This window comes from Bos indicus, chromosome 3, assembly GCF_029378745.1.
Source record: "Bos indicus isolate NIAB-ARS_2022 breed Sahiwal x Tharparkar chromosome 3, NIAB-ARS_B.indTharparkar_mat_pri_1.0, whole genome shotgun sequence".
Classification (NCBI taxonomy): domain Eukaryota; kingdom Metazoa; phylum Chordata; class Mammalia; order Artiodactyla; family Bovidae; genus Bos; species Bos indicus.
The window spans coordinates 14,988,537-15,001,091 of NC_091762.1; the positions used below are offsets into that span (position 1 = coordinate 14,988,537).

General features: G+C 47.6%; 1 protein-coding gene across 1 annotated transcript; it reads right to left on the reverse strand.

The window, feature by feature from the left end:
* Positions 1 to 2,268: 2,268 nt before the first annotated feature.
* RXFP4 (relaxin family peptide/INSL5 receptor 4) lies at positions 2,269 to 3,597 on the reverse strand. The gene has a single exon (XM_070785096.1). The coding sequence runs from the start codon at positions 3,472 to 3,474 to the stop codon at positions 2,353 to 2,355; it is 1,122 nt and encodes a 373-aa protein (XP_070641197.1). The 5' UTR covers positions 3,475 to 3,597; the 3' UTR covers positions 2,269 to 2,352.
* Between the last annotated feature and the right edge of the window lie 8,958 nt (positions 3,598 to 12,555).

A 12,555-nucleotide genomic window follows, 5' to 3' on the forward strand; every position in this document is an offset into this window, starting at 1 on the left:
GTCTCTTGCCGCAGTTGTGCCCCCTCTCCACTGCACCATTCCCTCCATCTCCCGTCCCTGGGGGTGGGTCTGCATGCATTCATTCACCTCTGACTTGGACCTGTTTAAATTTTGTCAATATTTACCTCTGGGTCCCATAAAACCCATAAAGCACTGATGCCCCCAGAGGAGTCAATATCCGGAGCCCCAACAGCTCCGGAGCCATTGGAGGAGCTGCAGGGGGTGGGAAGAAGGGCACTTGAGTGGGGGAGGATTTTCCATCCTGAATTGGCTGGGAACAGATCTGGAGTTTTGATACCAGTTTAAACATTATCAGAGAGAGGAAATTAAACATCAAGAGGCTAATTAAATCTCTTTAGCATGGCTTAATATGTTGTGAATTAGGTGACTCTTTAGAGCCTCTTCTGTTCAGCAACTGGATGGAGCTGGTGCAGGGGGGTGCCCCTTCCAGAAGTAGCTCCATGCACTTGGGAGGTGCTGTGCCCAGCTATTGCCCTGGGATCTTGAGTGGCCAGAGTCCTCCTGGGTCAGAAGACCTGTTAGAGCATGGGGTGGGGCAATGGCAGTGGAAATTCCACTCCATTTTCCCTCTGTCACCTCCGTCCTTTCCAAGGGCTGCCCCCAACCTTGAACATCCCTTCTGGTGGCTGACTGTTGTCGTTGCTGCAAATCCATGGATATATGGATACAGAAACCAAAGGGGAAAAAAAAAAAGAAACCAAAGGGGAACCCCTCCCTTTAGTGCACACCTTTATTAGGGGCCACCCCCTCACTCATTTCCTTACACCTTTATTAGGGGCCACCCCTCACTCATTTCCTTTTGTGACTTTAATTTCACTCCAGAACTTGTAAAAATTCCAGAAAAGATCTTTATGGTTTCCAGTCACTGTCTCCCAGTTACCCCCCTTATTTCCTCCTTTTCCTTATCTCTGTTTCCATTTTACACAGGGTGTGCGTGGGTGCCAAGTCGCTTTAGTCGTGTCCGATTCTTTGTGACCCTGTGGACTGTAGCCTGCCAGGCTCCTCTGTCCATGGGATTCTCCAGGCAAGAAAACTGGAGTGGGTGGCCATGCCCTCCTCCAGGGGACCTTCCCGACCCAGGGATTGAACTCGCATCTCTTAAGTCTCCTGCTTTGGCAGGCGGGTTCTTTACCACTAGTACCACCTGGGAAGCCCATGTGGAGTGTAAGAATCTATTCCAGGCACCATTAAATCCTTAACAGCCCAACTTAAGTTGAGAAAACAGGTACAGAGAACTATTTAACTTACTGAGGTCCCTCAGCTGGTTAGTGTCAGGCCTAGGAGGTGAATCCAGGTGTTCTGACACCTGAGTTGATGCTCTGAGCTAAGAACGTGGGCAGGAGGAAGACTAGCACCTCTTTCTGCACTTTCATCCTGGTACCCAAGTGGTGCAGTGGTGGAGAATCGCGGCTTTGATCCCTGGATTGGGGAGATCCCCTGGAGAAGAAAGTGGCTACCCACTCCAGGATTGCTGCTGGGAAAACCCCATAGACAGAGGAGCCTGGTGGGCTGTAGTCCATGGAGTCTCAGAGTTGGACACAACTGAGCACGCACACATCTGCACCTTCAGCCACCTCTTCTCCCAGCTCCTTTCTGAATCTCACCTCTCTATGCCCCACCCATGTCCTTGGCTTGTCCTTATCTTCACTTCTTCCTCCAAATCCTGATTTAAGGAGAGACGGGGTACTCCCAGCCAGAAGCAGGGGTTTGCACTCCAGGCTTGGCTGGAGATAGGGATCCGGCAAGGTCCTGCAGACAGCAGGGGGAACTCCAGCTTTTGCCTCGGAGGTGTCTGTGGGCACCAAGTTTCTACGGGTGCTACTGAGATGGTAAGAAGGTAGAGATGGCCAAGGGAGGAGGGCATATTTGGCCTCAGCACCAGAGAAGGACAAGGGTACACCCCATTTGAGGTGAGGGAGGGAAGATGGAGAGGACGGAGGGAGATAGTTACTGACCTATGACTCAATTAGTCTAGAACCCATAGGGAAATTTTCCTGGGAATTCTCACAGAAGGCAGAAAAGGGGCAAAGAATCCTTTTGGCCACACTGACCTAGAAGGGGAACTGAGATGAAAGGTGCAGACACTGTGGATAATCCAGAGGTTTATTCTTCGATTCCCATTGCCACGTGGAGATTGAGCTTGGTCGTACCCAGCCCTGACCTGGGCCCTGGGCGCCTGCCTTTCCCCATAGCCAGAGCTGGGGATCAAAGATCAGACTTTCCCTGAGGGTGTTGCATCAAGGCAGAGAGGCCAACCTCTCTTTCCCTAGGACGCGTGGATCCTGTACTTGGCAGATAACCAGAAAGAGGAGGGGGTTTAACTTGCCGCCTTCACCCAGGGTTCCCTTTGTCCAGGTTGGTGAGCATGGTAGAAAGGCCACCCTCCTGAGGGGTGCTCTCCGTCCACCGCCTGCCCATTTCCTTTAGGGCCACCTGTTCCACCCAGCCCCGACCCTGGGGCCACAGCCTTGCTCGCAGGTCCCTGAAGGTGTCTGCCAGGGCCCGCCGGGGCTCCTGCCTGAGAAGGCAGTACAGCACGGGGTTGAGGCAGCTGTTGGTGTGCGCCAGGCAGGTGGTGACGGGAAAGACATAGGTGTGGACGGTGTAGAAAGTGCTGTCCCAGGGCACCAGGTCAAACTTCACCAGGACACCCCAGAGCGTGACCACATGGTTGGGGAACCAGCAGAGGAAGAAGGAGGCCAGAAGGATGCGGATGGAGTGGGCCACGCCCCTGCTGTCCCGCCATCGCCGCCGCCGCCGCCTCAGGAAGGCCAGCAGCAGCAGGTAGCTGGTGGTGATGATGCTCAGTGGCACCATAAAGGCCAGGACCACCCTCTGCAGCTGGTAGGCCCCCAGCCAATACCTGCTGGGGAAACGCAGCAGGCACAGGCGCACGCCACTCACCTCGCCCTCGGCCCCAAAGACAGCTGTGGGCACCGTCACCAGAGAAGCTGCCACCCACGTGGCCAGGGTGGCTACACGGGCCCAGAAGAGCGAGAGGTGGGTGCCTGGCCCTGCAGCCATGGCCACCACCCAGTACCGGGCGACGCTCAACGCTGTGATGAGGAAGATGCTGGCGTAGATGTTGAGGACGGTGGCCGTTAGGACCATCTTGCAGAGGGCACCTCCGAAGGGCCAGTGGAAGTCCAGTGCCGACTCAGCTGCCCAGAAGGGGAGGGTGAGTGCCAGCCCCAGGTCTGCCAGAGCCAGGTTGAAGACGAAAGTGTCAGAAGGTGGGCAAGGGGCTCGCTGAGCACAGTTACCCAGCACCCACAGCACGGCCAAATTTCCCAGCAAGCCGACAGCCCCCACAAGCCCATAGGCCAGGGCAACCGAGACCCTCAGGGCTAGGAATCCAACAGGCATCGTGGCATCAGCAGCACTCAGCACGCTGCCTCCAGAAGCGTTGACCCAGAAAGCGGGCAGGGGGGCAGAGGTGTTGGGCGTGGGCATCGCAGGGCATCCGACGTCAGTGGTGCTGGGCAGAAGGGCCAGTGAGTGCCTTACCAGCCTGGCAGGGGGCACCTAAGGCGTTCAGCAGGACACTGGATCAGAGCGCTTGACTGCTGCTCTCAGGGCCTCTGGCTGCCTGGAGACCCAGCCCACGCCCACACCTAAGGGGGCGGGCTGTGGACAACAGGACAGCCTTCTTCTCTGTTGGTCTTGGTGGTGGGTGGGGCAGGTGAGGGAGAGGTGAACATTGGCACAAACGTGTGTGTGCATGTGTGCCTGTGTGTGCATGCATGTGTGCGTCTCTGTGTGTAGAGCCCCATGTGAAAGAGTGGGAAGGGGGGAGGGAGAATGATCCTGCTACGGAGGGCAGCCCCACACCTCCGCTTCGGGGAGAGGCCACAAATACCCCACCTCAGGGGTGACAGGAACTGAATTGGAGCCCCCCTCTACTCCTTCTGGTGTTCAGGGGCCCCCTTCTCTGCAGCAAATGTTCCCTTGGGGCCTGGAGGAAGGGGCCTGGGAGTGTGCACAGAGGCAGAGAATCAGAATAGGATCTGAGAGAAAGAGGAGAGGTTCTGGAGTCCCAGGGCTGCTCCCTGCTGGCTGTGTGACTGTGGGTGAATTACTTTACTCTCCTGAGCCTCAGTTTCCTCGCTTAAAATTTACAGAATGGGTGTGACAAAATGAGAGAACACCTGTGAAAAAGCCCCTTGTTCATGGCTATTTGCGTGAATGTGAATGATTACTATTTCAAAGGAAAAGTTGGGGGCATCTGTGGCAGGAGGGAGCAAGTGACTCCCTTCTTATAATGAGCAGCTCTGATCATCGTGCCTGGGGAACAATGCCAACTAAAACAGGTTGGAATTCACTGCAGCAGCCAGTGACCTTGAGGTTGAGGGCAGGGAGGAAAAGGGGAGAGGAAGTCACAGCTTCCTGTTCCCTCCCCACTGGAGCCGATGAGGACCTGAGCAGGCCTGGGGCATGCCCTCAGGCCTCTCCCTGCTAAGCAGTCCTGCTGACCTCTCACTCCCACGGCCATTTCACCCTTCCCTGGTCTAATCTGTGGAGGCAGAGGTCAGCGGTAACCCCCACTGTCTCCTCCAACCCCCAAACCCCATTTCAGAGCTGTGGATGCTGAGAAACACCCTTACCATGCCTCATCCTGTCTCCCCACGATCTCAGTGCTAAATGGGGTGCGTGCTTCAGTGGCTCCTCGCCTTTTGTGCCTGTATCCTTACCCGTTGCAGAATTTGCTGTGATGGGGGTGAGGGGTAGGAAGAATGAGGCTTTTGCAAAAATATTCAACCACCTTCTTGCCCTCTGCCTGCGAATTAAGATGTTTGACGTTCAGTTTCCTTGAGTGCTGGGGGAGGAAAGGGACCCTTTCAGGATAATCAGCAGCGGGTTTGATGAACCCTGTAGGAGAGACCCAGGGGTGAAAGAGATTCAGAATGGGTACCCAGATGTTTGGGTTCGCTGGCAAGGGGTGGATGTGAAGGGAGTGCCCAGCCCAAGTTCAGGTGAGCCCCAGGGGCCGCCTCCCAGCCTCACGACTGGCCCTGTGTGACTTGTTAATCACTGCCTCCTTCACAACTGCTTTTCAGCATCCAGCATCACCATGCTGATCTGGCAGCCACCATATCTTTCAATGCGTGGGACCTATTGTCCCTTGACTTGGAAAACAGAAGCTGGGTCAATTTCAGGGCTCTGCTTTCCATTTGAAATATCCGGTCCTCTGGTCATTTCTTTTTTTTTTTTTTTTTTACCTTTATGTGTTTCTAATCTAAATCCTTTCCCTTGGTCTGAGACTAGCAACACTCCCTTGTGGTTATATAGAGAGGTGGTGCCACCAGCTGACTGAGTTTAAGAACTTCCCTTCGGGCCCTTTCATTTTAGTGTCTTGTTAGTTCCCTCCTTGATCCATCCACTCATTCACGAATCACAGCATCTCTTGAACACTTATTATGTGTCAGGCATTGTGCTAGACGTTGGGGAGACAAAAACATTACATGATCCCTCTCCTCAGGAAATACAGTAAGCTCTTTGAGGTGGGTGGAATCCTTTACATCATTTTGTTCAACTCCTCATTTTATAGAGAGTGAAAGTGACTTGCCCAAGGGCACCAGGAAGTAGTGTCAGAGTCAGGATTTGAGATAAAATCTTCTGACTGCTAGACTCTAGCTCTTTCCAATACATCACAAAACCCTTTGGGCATTTCTTTCCACCTCTAATCTCTTCTCTTTCTAGAGTGCCAGACCCTGCCCCTGGGAAGCCCCACGGAAAACAGCAGCAGGATACGCACAGAGGGATAGTGACAATTCCGCTTTCAGTGGTCTTCACCCACAACTCCTGAGAGAGGAGGAGGAACTGGATTCAATAAAAATTATTTTTCCGTCTCTCATGTTCATATTACCCTCCAGAGCCATTCTTTTCCAGCCCCCTTTTCAATCTCAGAATCCAGGGATTCTGCAGTGGTAGATCACAGAGTCTCCCTTCCATAAAAGGGACTTGTAACATCTGGGCCTTCCCCTTAGTCACCTGAACACCCTCCCCTTGTGCAGTCCACGTGTCTTTTCAACCCCACATCCCTGTCCTGCACTCCAAAGCCTAGGAAAGAAGAACTGGGGGAGAAGGAGGATAGGACTGAGCTATCCCTCCACAGAGCATAAAGAGAATGGATCTTTGCCCAAAAACATAAAGAGAAGGAATCTTTGCATCTGTATTTACGGTGGAGGCAGAGACTTAGCAACTGAACTAAAGCGAACAGAGACTGCTTGGAGGACTGCCGAGTGGCCGAAGTAGGAGCGTGCGTTCTAAGTCACTTCTGTCACGTCCGACTCTGCAACCCTGTGGACTCTAGCCCGCCAGGCTCCTCTGTCCATGGGATTTTCTGGGCAAGGATACTGAAGTGGGTTGCCATGCCCTCCTCCAGGGCATCTTTCCAACCCAGGGATTGGACCCACGTCTCTTATGTCTCCTGCATTGGCAGGTGGGTTCTTCACCAAACTTCTGAACCAATCTCTGTCGCTCTCTCTCAACTTTATTTTTTTTCCCCAAGGCAAGGGATTATTTTTTCCTCTCAACTTTGTATTTTGGCATAGCTTTATATTTACAGAAAAATTACAAAAGCAGAGATGGTGATCCACCGCTTATTTTCCATATTAAGATGAAGCTGCTAGAGCATCAAAAATAAAAAATAAAAATCTTAGAGATAAATCTGACAAGAGGTGTACAGTACTGATATATTGAAAACTATAAATGACTGCTGAGAGAAATTTAGATTTTAATAAATGGATAGAGAGGCATACTGTGCTCATGAGTTTGAAGACTCAATAATAAGATGTCAATTCTCCTCATAATGGGTCTGTAGATTCAATGCAATTCTAGTCAAAATTCTAGCAGCTTTTTCAAAGAGAAACTGACAAGTTGATTCTAAAATTCATGTGGAGAAGCAAATAGCCAAATGATTTTGTAAAAGAGCCAAAACAATTTAGTATAAAGATAATAAAATTGGAGTAGTCATGTACCCAATTCCAAGACTTACTATAAAGCTGCAGTAGTCAAGACAACGTGGTATCAGCAAAAGGTTAGACATACAGATCCACGGAGTTGAGAGTCTTGAAATAGGCCCACACGTTTACAGTCAACTGATTTTTGCCAAAAGTGCAAAGGCAACTCACTGAAGAACAATAGTCTTTTCAACAACTGGTTCTATAACAGCTGAATACTCACATTAAAAAGAGTGTGCGTGAGAGAACTTTGATCCCTGCCTCGCACCATGCACAAAGATTAACTCAAAAATGGATCATAGATCTTTAAGATCATAGATTTTTAAATATAAAGCCTACAATGCCAAAACTTCTAAAAGAAAACAAAGGAGACATTTTTATGACCTTGGGTTAGGCAAAAAGTTCTTAGATACAACATCAAAAGCACAGTCTAACTGCAAAAAGTGAATAATTGGGCTTCATTGAAATGAAGAACTCTGCTCTTGGTTTTGTTTTTTTTTTCAGTTTATTTTTTATTGAAGTATACTTTATTTAAAATCAGAGTGTTTTTTTTTTTCTTTTGTCTCTTTTGAATTTGTTACAATGTTGCTTTTGTCTTAGCTCCCTGACCAGAGATTGAATTTGCACTCCCTGCTTTGGAAGGCAAAGTCTTAACCACTGGACAGCCAGGGAAGTGCCCTCTTGAAGTATACTTTATTTGCAATGTTGTGTTAGTTTCTGCTGTACAGCAAAGTGATTCAGTTATATATAAAATATATATCCCTTTTCATATTCTCTCCCATTATGGTTTATTATTACAGGATATTGAATATAGTTCCCTGTGCTATACAGTAGAACCTTGTTTATCCATTCTATATATAATAGTTTGTATCTGCTAATCCCAAACTTCCAATCTATCCCTCCCCAACCCCTCTCCCTTGGCAACCACAAGCCTGGAACTTCTGGTCTTTGAAAAATACTGTTAAGAGAATGAACAGGTAAACCACAGACTAAGAAAACATTTGCAGATCACAGAACTTATAAAGAAACATGTCTAGAATATCTAAAGAATTCTCAAATTTTGATAATAAGAAAACCACCTTATTTTTTAAACAGGGTAAAGGATTTGAACAGATAGTTCATCAAAAAAGATATAGGGATAGCAAATAAACACATGAGAAGACACTCAACATCATTAGCCCCCAGGGAAATGCAAAGACTAACCACAGTGAGACAGTACTATTTTCTGATTAGAATGTCTCAAATGAAAAACAAAAACAAAAATACTGATCATACCAACTGCTGGTGAAGAAGTAGGGTACCAAAACTTTCATACATTCCTGATAGGAATGTAAAATTGTATAATCACTTTGTAAAGCAATTTGGTATTTTCTAAAAAGTTAAACATGCACCTCATATGTCCTAGTCACTCTATTCCTAAGCATTTAACTCAAGAAGAATGAAAGTACATACTCACATGAAGTACACCAGTGTTCACAGCAGCTTTATTTGAAGTAGCTTAAAATAGGAAAGAACTCAAGTGGATAATCTAATTTTCCATGAGGTAAATGAGTAAATAGACAGTGGTGTTTTCGCACAATGGAATGCTGCTCAACAATGAAAAGGAAGGGATCACCGCTGTGGAATGGTAGAGCAGCAACCGTGGGGGGAAGAGCCCTGCTGACTGCCAGGCCAAGGCCGTCCCTTCCCCTTTGCCTCACAGAAGCACCTGTTCTTCCCCGAACATGTTCAGCATTCCAAGTTCATCTGCACTGCAGCCGAGTCCTGCCTGCCTAGCCTGCAGTCCTAGCAGTGCTCCTCTGAAAGAGGACAGCCTCATTGCTAACTCCATTTGCTCGGGACCAAGTTCACTCTAGAGCACCTCACACTGGGGGTCCCAGGCTGTGGCTCTGAGAATCCTAGATTTTCTGTCTTCTGAGGCCCCCCCACCTGAAAGATAGGTTTCCATGGCAGATGACAGGTGTTCATCTTCCTGAGAAAGGAATGGGGCAGATACTTCCACACGCATGTAGATGACCAGAGGCTCTTCCGGGGGTTACTGTTCTAAAACCCCCAAAAGTTTAAGTTTTCAGTAATGGACATACGTGTTAAGTCACTTCAGTCTTGTCCTACCCTTTGCGACCTTATGGACTGTAGCCTTCCAGTTTCCTCTGTCCGTGGGATTCTCCAGGCAAGAATACTGGAGTGGGTTGCCATGCCCTCCTCCAGGAGATCTTCCCGACCCAGGGATTGGACTTACCTCTCTTACGCCTCCTGCACGGGCAGGTGGGTTCTTTACTACTAATGTCACCTGGGAAGCCCCAGAAGTAGGAGACCCTAATCCAGATCTCTAACCTCACATCAGCCCAATCAGCCACCATCTCTACTCTTTCATGTGCCAGAATGAGAAGCCACTAAAAGTTTTTAATCTAAGCAATGACAGAATCACATCTATTTTTTGTCTATTGACAATGTGAAAGATCGTTTCAAAGAGGCCAAGAATGGCAGGAGAAGAAATATCAGTTAGAAGGCTTTTGTAAACAGGTGCTAAGATAGTTAGGAAGTAGAGGAGGGAAGGAATATGGATTATATTTAAGAAATAGAATTAATTGACTGGGGATGTAATAAGAAGAGGGAAGAAGGACTTCCCTGGTCGTCCTTCCACCGCAGGAGACACAGGTTTGATTATGCTCAAAATCCTTCAAGCTAGGCTTCACCAGTCTGTGAACTGAGAACTTCCAGTTGTACAAGATGGGCTTAGAAAAGGAAGAGAAACCAGAGATCAAACTGCCAACATTCGTTGGATCATAGAGAAAGCAAGGGATTACCAGAAAAATCTCTACTTCTGCTTCACTGACTACTATAAAGCCTTTAACTGTGTAGATCACAAAAAACTGTGGAAAATTCTTAAAGAGCCAGGAATACCTGACTACCTTACCTGTCTCCTGAGAAACTTGTATGTGGTTCAAGAAGCAACAGTTAGAACTGGACATGGAACAACTGACTGGTTCAAAACTGGGAAAGGAGTATGACAAGGCTGTATATTGTCACCCTGTTTATTTAACATATATGCAGAGTACATCAGGCAAACTGCCGGGCTGGATGAAGCACAAGCTGGAATCAAGATTGCCAGGAGAAATACCAACAACCTCAGATATGTAGATGATACCACTCTAATGGCAGAAAGTGAAGAGGAACTAAAGAGCCTCCTGATGAAGGTGAAAGAGGAGAGTGAAAAGTTGGCTTAAAATTCAACATTCCAAAAACTAAGATCATGGCATCTGGCCGTATCACTTCATGGAAAACAGATGGGGAAACAATGAAAACAGTGACAGACTTTATTTCTTGGGCTCCTAAATCACTACAGATGGTGACTGCAGCCATGAAATTAAAAGATGCTTGCTTGCTCCTTGGAAGAAAAGCTATGACCAACCTGGGCAGCATATTAAAAAGCAGAGACATTAGTTTGCTAACATAGGTCTGTATAGTCAAAACTATCATTTTTCCAGTAGTCATGTATGGATGTGAGAGTTGGACTCTAAAGAAAGCTGAGTGCCAAAGAATTGATGCTTTTGAATGTGGTGCTCGAGAAAACTCTTGAGAGTCCCTTGGACAGCAAGAAGATCAAACCAGTCAATCCTAAAGGAAATAAACCCGGAATATTCATTGGAAGGACTGATCCTGAAGCTGAAGATCCAATACTTTGGCCACCTGATGTGAAGAACCAACTCATTGGAAAAGATCCTGATGCTGGGAAAGATTAAAGGCAAAAGGAGAAGAGGGTGGCAGAGGATGAGATGGCTAGATAGCATCATCGATTCAATTGACATGAATTTGAGCAAACTCCAGGAGCTGGTGAAGGACAGGGAAGACTGGCATGCTGCAGTCCATGAGCTCACAAATAATAGCAACTGAACAATGAACGATTGGAAACTAAGATTCCACATACCTCATGGCGAGGCCAATAAAAAAAAGGAAGAAGAAAAGGGAGGAATTAGGTTGACTACTCGGCAATCTTGAGGAATTAAGTGAATGAAGGGTACATGATTGGATGGCTGGATACATGTATCACATTGGCATCAGAAAATACAGGAGGAAAACAAGGTTGAAAAATTTGTGAACCACTTGGGTACAGCAACCCTATATGCAGTTGGAAGAGTCTGGAAAGAGACCTGGTCTTGAAGATCTGAAATTAGATGTCTTCAGTAGAAGGTGGTCATGGGTAAGCCATAGAAGAAAAGGTCCAGTAGTTTTGTGACCGTGTTTGGTTGTTTTCATAGTATCCATGTCCCCTTCTTCCTTTTTTTTTTTAAATAATTTTTAAAATGTATTTATTTTTGGCTGTGCTGCGTCTTCATTGCTACGAGGGCTTTTCTCTAGTTTTGGTAAGAGGTACTCTCTACTTGGGGTGCAGGTGCTTCTCATTGTGGTGGCTTCTCTTGTTGCAGAGCAAGGGCTCTAGAGTGCAGGGGCTTCAGTAGTTACAGCTCCAGGGCTCTAGAGCACAGGCTTAACAGCTGTGGAGCATCAGCTTAGTTGTTCCATGGCATGTGGAATCTTCCCGGGCCAGGGATCAAACCAGTGTCTCCTGCATTGGCAGGTAGACTCTTTACCACTGAGCCACCAGAGAAGCACCCCTCTTCCTTTCTAAAGAACTTAATTTTGTTCGTGTCCATTTCTTCTCAACAGAGCTCTCATGACTTGGAGGAAGCTAACTCCATCTTCAGCTCTAGGAGTGGATTCTGATAAGTTTGAGTCAATCACTATGTCACCATTCTCTTGAAGGTAACTGTTTCGAGTCAAGGATTGGACTTCCCTGATGGTGCAGTGGATAAGAATCTGCCTGCCAATACAGGAGACACAGGTTTGATCCCTAGTCCAGGAAGCTTCCTCAGGCTGAGGATCAACTAAGCCCATGGGCCGCAACTATTGAGCCAGAGCTCTGGTGCCTGCGAGCCTCAACCACTGAGCCCGAGTTCTGCAGCTACTGAAGCCGGCGTGCCTAGAGCCTGTGCTTCCCCAGAGGAGCCCATGTGCCGCAAGCAAGAGTAGCCCCTGCTCCCTGCAACTAGAGAAAGCCTGTGCAAAGCACAAAGACCCAGTGCAGCCAAATAAATACATAAAATTAAAAAAAACATTGAGTTATAAAAGTCAAGGATTAAGCCTATCAACCTCTGACATCCTGATGAGAGTTTCTAGTCCACAGGTTGGTCCAATCAGAATGAAGGTGGGGGGGGGGGAGGATTTTTCATTCTGATTGGCAGAGGGAATTTATTTCTCCTGTTGGATCTAAACATAGAAACATATGCCTCAGTTGGTGTTGGCTGTCATCCTGTTAGAATGAAGGAAGCCAGTTTAAGGACAAAGCCTTCCCACGGAGGCAGGCAGAGCAGAGAAGCTGGGCATACACCATCTTTGGGCTTGTAGCTATAAGACAGAATACACTTATTATTGCTTGAGACATTTGAGCTAGTTTTTCTGTTACTTGTTATGAGAAGCATAACAAGTTGGTTTAAGCAGAAAGGAATGCAGGTATGTCAGTAAATATTATTTTTTATGACAGAAGGAACCAGAAATGTTCACTAAATGTATT

Coding starts and splice junctions, on each gene's coding strand:
- RXFP4 (XM_070785096.1), bottom strand. CDS start 3,474: ATGCCCACGCCCAACACCTCTGCCCCCCTGCCCGCTTTCTGGGTCAAC.